Below are 6,392 nucleotides of genomic sequence, written 5' to 3'. Positions count from 1 at the left end.
GGTTAATCAAAAAAAAAATTATATAATCTAGATGTAAATTTCGTAATGATGATGAATAAATATGTGAAATTGTATAAATTTTATTTGTAAATACAACAATATAATTTTTTTAATGAGTAAAATAGACAATTTAAACTAATTCAGACGTTTATCAATTTACAAAAAACAAACAGTTTTATTGATTCGGATTTCAGACTCCACCTCTTATAAATTGTGTGAGGTTAACACTTTTATATTTATTCATATTATATCTCATGGTTATTTAAAATCATAAATTAATAGATTTTTTCTAAAATTTGTTTAACAAATCCAAAATTTATAATAATCAGTTTGAAATTCTTTTAGTCAACATATTATATTATTTATTTTTATCATCTTTTTCGTATTAATTAACATATTATATTTTTAGAGATCTGTTTTATTTATATTATGAAATATTGTAATTGATTAATTTTTCAGGATAATTTTTTTGGTCATTTTACATGTTTATAAGCTAGTTTTTGTCAAACATAATTTGTTCATCAACTAGTTTATCAGCTACCAGTTAACTTATTAAACATGATTTGTTCATCAGCTATCTTATCAACTACCAGTTAGCTTATCAATGATCAACTAGCTTATTAACTATCAGCTAACTTATCAGTTAGTTTACCACACATTCAAGTCCTCTTAATTTAATGTTTTAAAACAAAAGTAGCATGATTCGAATTTTATCCTCATCCTAAGTCCAAAGCACAAATATTTGACATTTGAAGACAAAACATCTACTTTATTTTAAACCATTTGATAATTTATTTTTAAAAATAATGTAGTAAAGTATTTAAAAATAATTTATCTGTTTTGCGGGTAGGCCAAAGTCATTGTATTTGATTCTTCGTGGCTACAAGAGGATTTTTATTTCTCATTGGATTTGAACATGGACCTTCAGACACTTTTGACCTTTGGAGCTCAAGCTCAAACCAATCAAGCATCATCATTTGATACTCCTAACTTGTTGGAGATGCTCTAAAAATATTTATGATTCGCATTTGAACCTGAGTTTATTAGCACATACGTATAAATATTTAAACTCGATGTTCAAATTCTATAAAACCAATTGATAAACACGTTTACTACATTAGAAGGGTACTCGCGCAATGCAGCGAGATACATCTTGATTTTAATATTTCATTTTATTTTTTTATCTCAGTCGATGTTATAGTATGGTTTTATGTGATTTTGAAAAAGTGATGATGTTTTTAACTTTGAATAAAATATAAATTTGAAGATATCATAAAATTTTGACACAAATATATCGATATTAGTATCAAATTAGCTATTTAAAATTCTTATTTTTTGTGTAATTTTTTAATTCAATTGTTTTATAATTTAATTTAGGTTCAATAACGAAGTAATTTATATTTGGTTTAATAATAAAATTTTCTTAAAAAGATAATAATTAATTATTTTGTTAGAACTCGATAATTATCCTAATTATATTTTAGATTTTTTATATTTTAAAATGAGATGTTTATCCTCTATTTAATTATGTTTATCTGCAGTTAGTTAAACGAATTTAAACATGGAGCTTTAATAAGTTGTATTTATGCATAATTTACTTGTATTCTTTAATTTTAAGTAATATGTATCAATATGCAGTACTTCATGCATAAAAAATGGGTTTTAAGAGTTTTATCAAATGTTTTATAATATAGTATAGATAATAAATTTCGTATATTCTTTTTTAAAGAGCTGTATTAATTTTTCATTATATCTCATCATATTACACGGCTGTATAATTGTTAATCATTCAGTGTATAAATCATAACATGTATATTAAGGTTCTGATTACTGTTTGAATGTCTGAACCGATTCCTTTTATTAATCCAGATCGATCTCTTAACTAAAAATGCACACGACTGGAACTAGTTGGACTGGTCCTTAAGGATCCGTCCCCTTGAGGTCATTTTAACGTGTCCTCATTGCCCATCTCCTTAGAGATGCGCAAGAACATGAAGGACCCACTTAGGATCGGTCCTGAAAAGTCGGGATCAATCCTTCATGTCTGGACCAAACCAAGACCGATCTTAACTGCTTATTTATAATTTTTTTTTTCTTTGATTGAGTTTTGGTGAGAATGAAGGTTATGGTAAGAACTGAGAAGGGTAAGAAAGAATCTCTACACTTATAGGTCAATTCCAATTAAAAATCAACACTAATGTGGTACACCAAGATACACCAGATCATTCCCGTGATGAGCACAATTCATAGGGGTAGGATGCACCGGGTCAATTCCCATGATAAGCACGTTTCTTATCTTAACTCATATTCTCACACAATCTTTCGTCTAATTTTAATTCTACATCATTATTTGATATATAATTATAGTTTGACCATACATTTTTCGGCCTTTGACCAAACTTTATTTGGTCTTAACCAAGGTTTCTTAGAGCATATAGTTTGTTAAAAATTACGACTTTCGTTTATAGTTTGTTTTCGTGCCCGGGAGTAATTGTTATTGACGATAGACGAGAACAGTATACAGTAAGCAAGGATAAAAAAAGCAACAAATTGCAAACTACAGAGACCAAAATGCCAATTTCCATAAGAACGAAAACCATAGTTTACTCGTTTTTTTATAAAAATAGAGGACCGTTCAGTCCTCCGGGCCTGGACTAAGCCTAGGCCAAACCTTAACCGGTCCTTTTCGTACTGGGTCGGGCCGATTGTCGGCCCGTCAGATACGATACACATTTCGGGAAAAAAAAAAAGAGAGAATTCATATGGTTGGGCTGGGCAACAGAATTTCTAGATTCATATAATCCACCATCAAAATTACATATTTTCACTTTTGCAAAGTGAAAACCTCTCAATATCCTAATAATAATAAATGTAACAAAGATATCACCCCCTCATACAACCACATTTCTTTCAGGTTGAGAATGAAAATAAAACAAGATTTCCCACCTAAAAAAAGGAAAAAGAAAATACAAATTAAAAAATATGAAAAAAGGAAAAGAAAACAAGTTCCATTCTTTACCACCCCCCAATCCATCACCAAAAAGAGAGAGAGAAAGTTAACAAGTAGCATTTACCTCCATTTTTGGCCATCTAGCTTGGCTCTTGATCGACATCCGTCCCAAGATTCGTGTGTGTTTCTTTAAATCATTCGAACCCACGAAAAGTGGGTTTGAAAGTCTCTGTTCCGTTTGTCGGGTTTCACCTTGGAGAACACGATGCAAAATTGAGATGTTTTTGCTGCTTTTTTTTTCTTGTGTTGTGTTACAGGTATTTTCCTGATGATTTCCAAATTCGTCCTTCTAAGGAGATCACCATGACGGTAACGTCATCATGGTATTTCCTACGGTCGCCTTGTGGGATATCTAACAATTCATGCAATTCCATCCCTATACAGATATAGAAATTTCTCTTTAGAAGTTGCAACAAACACCTAAACCGGATGTTGGCACAAAATTAAACCCATAACTTCAGAAGTTTAACATGATCAAACCAAAAAATTTAGCTCTTGTTCCAAATTCAACTGTTAATCTGTATACGTGTAAACCAATCCAAAACTGACTCGGTTAATCCCACTCGAAAGTAGGGTATGGGGAGGGTGAGATGTACGTAGATCAATTGCCATAGGGTAAAACGACTGTTTCCATTAAGACCCTCACCTTGTGAAAAGGGTAGTGTGACCAAACAAACTGAAGGAATAAAGACTAACATATGATGAAAAGCATGAAAAATTATATAAATAAATAAATAAGAATAAGTAACAAGTATGTCCATTTAAAACATACGAAAAGGCAACGAAGGCAGAACACACAGAGCAAGAAAGGCCAAACAATGCTTCTCAATCCCACAACTTGTCTAATTCCCTTTGTGCCCAACAGCGCTAGCTAGAGTCTCCAAACATAGTTTGCTACCCACACTTGTATATGTATACGTATATAAATATAATGCAGATGATGCACATGAAAAACCACACGGACACACCTCACACTATTCAACTGGGTTAACATAGAATTGCTAGGTTTCTGTTTTAGCATGCTAACAAAATGCAGGAACTCGAATAACACCTTAAACTTGGTAAAAGTATGCTAAATTAAAAAAAATTAAACTAACTATATAAGTGACTTATAAGACATAAAATTCATAACATTCAATAAGTGAAGATTTGGCAATTAAGCCAAAGGGTTAATGGCCCCGCATCACCTGGGTTACCGGTAGATCCCAACCTCCTTAGAGGTCAAGGTGCAAAGCCTCGCATTTTGGTGAGAAATGTGCAGTGTGTAAATTTGGCAATTATCGCTTATCCTAGACCTTGGACCTTAGAAGTCCCATGTCCTATCATTTTTAAACCAATGTTGATAATATAAAAGATTGCTTCATGAGTGATCAGATGGCAAACACAATTTCAAAGGTAAGGGAGGATACCGGCTTTCTTGGCTGCACGTAAAAGAAGCTCCTCTATCAGGTGTTGCGCTGGATCGCCATCGGGAAACCTCTCCATGAAACTATCAACATGAGAAACGACTTCCTGATTGCTAAAGTACTGATACAACCCATCTGATGAAAGAACCAAAAATTGGTCTCGTGGACAGAGTTGATGGTGTCGGAGAGAAGGCAGACAAGATATGTATGGTGCAGTTCCAATATACTCATTGCGAAACATCTCCAATAATGAATCATTCCATTTGGCCTGAAACAACGACATAAAACGTATTATGAAAAATCACGTTCTTAACAATAAAACAAGATTTAGTCAGAAGAATCACTTGTTAGTGTTGCCAATTGGAGCTCAGTATCACTGATTCAGAATCTTTACGAGCATGCATAAAAGACATAAAGATACACATAAAAATATAACAAGTTTAGAAATAAAATATTACGGTGATTTATATATCTAGATGACAAGAGTGGGAAGAGATGGCAGGAAACAGCAAATAAGGATCTTATTCCAATCAACAACTCCATTTTGTTGTAGAGTACACAACCAAGTGATATGATGACTAATGCTACAATCAGGGAAGAAGCATTCAAATAGGTCATGGAGCAATTCAGGAGGTCCATTACATTGTATTTGTTTTATTTTTGTAGAAAGAAGGTTGTTGTAGTGAGCTTTAGATGATGAAATCACCACCAGATGTTGTAACGTAGGAAGGTCCCCAGATCCCCAGATGTCACTGTGTATGATATCTAATGGGGGCCACAACCTCGCCACCGGCGAGAAATCCACCACTTTGGCCAAAGCTGGATGGAAAATAGCAACATTTCGTACGGAGAGAGCATCTAACCCCTTCCCCCCCCCCCCAAAAAAAAGATCTCCAATGGCCATGGTAAGTGTTGTACTGCTCATGTGGCGATAATGTGTTGTTTGCACTCAAGCAATCTCGTCTGATAGCCACTCCAAGGGTCCCACATCATAACTTATTTTCTTGCCTTTGTTAGGTATTGTCGTTGCAGACCTGTAGAACCTATTACTAGTCATTTAAAGAGTCAAATTGAGTAGCCCACATGTTATGAAATCCAAACTCAGCTTTTGCAGCTTTCCATGCACGGTTGGGAGTACATTTGAGCAGTTTATTGAAGCTTGTTTTCATTAGTTAGAGCCTTACAGCCATGAACCATAGGATAGTGATTTAATGACCAATCATAAAATTTTACAAGTTATCATTACACTATGCAAAACTTCCCTTATTAATTGCTGTTCTGTGTAGAAAAGTCTTAGGGAGATTGATAAAATCATTTTTTGGTATGTAATATGTTGAATAGTTTCTGTTTCCGATGCTTGAGATTTTGCATTGTATTGAATAACTACCAAAAAGCTTAAGAAAGTTGGAAATTTGGTGAAGAAGTCATTGACACCAAGATGATACGTCTAACCAGTGACCAGTGCTTATGAAGCTGTAAGAACTTCTAAAAGTTAATATGACTACAGAAATAGAGTAGCCATACATGAGATTTGAGTATGCTAAAGTATTTAAATCAATGAAAAGAACCTCCATTTTCATCAAGAACAAAACAAACCCGTCTGAGCATAAGGTAATTCAAGCATCGAGAGGACTAAGATGAAATTCCAAAACACAAGAATTGTGCATACACACCATGTGATATAAACAAGATGTAATCACATCAAGACCTCAATATCTCATATGTGATCATGCAACAAAGTAGCAACATGAATATAGAATCAAGCACAACAATGCCTCAATATCTCGTAATATTAAGTGATTGTGCAAATTAAAGAATGAGATGGAGATAGAATCATGCAGCAAACCTGTTTGAGGGATCCAGCCCCAAAAGCACGAGTAACCTTAAGACGACCTTTCACCCTATCATTGACAATACAATGGTTGTCATCCGGATGCTCATTCTTGATTCTAGTAACTTCCTGCAATAGTAAAAAG

At 33.4% G+C, this 6,392-nt stretch overlaps 1 protein-coding gene across 2 annotated transcripts in view; it reads right to left on the bottom strand.

The window, feature by feature from the left end:
* Positions 1 to 2,777: 2,777 nt before the first annotated feature.
* Positions 2,778 to 6,392, bottom strand: part of LOC112528944 (protein phosphatase 2C 29-like) — a 7,641-nt gene continuing 4,026 nt past the window's right edge. The window contains exons 2-5 of one of the 2 annotated variants that reach the window (XR_003070894.1): positions 6,263 to 6,376; positions 4,420 to 4,684; positions 3,075 to 3,386; positions 2,778 to 2,946 (exon numbers count right to left, since the gene is read on the bottom strand). Coding sequence is in view for 1 of the 2 variants with exons in the window: in XM_025139997.1 (XP_024995765.1) it covers positions 3,262 to 3,386; positions 4,420 to 4,684; positions 6,263 to 6,376 (504 nt within the window). In the remaining variant the exon portion in view is untranslated. Of the gene's footprint in view, positions 3,387 to 4,419; positions 4,685 to 6,262; positions 6,377 to 6,392 lie in introns of both variants that reach the window. The other variant, XM_025139997.1, reaches the window with a different exon arrangement.

Source organism: Cynara cardunculus (assembly GCF_001531365.2).
Source record: "Cynara cardunculus var. scolymus isolate 2C chromosome LG 16, CcrdV1, whole genome shotgun sequence".
Lineage (NCBI taxonomy): Eukaryota > Viridiplantae > Streptophyta > Magnoliopsida > Asterales > Asteraceae > Cynara > Cynara cardunculus.
The sequence above is the reverse complement of the archived record's forward strand: the minus strand, read 5'-3'. Positions and strand labels throughout refer to the sequence as shown.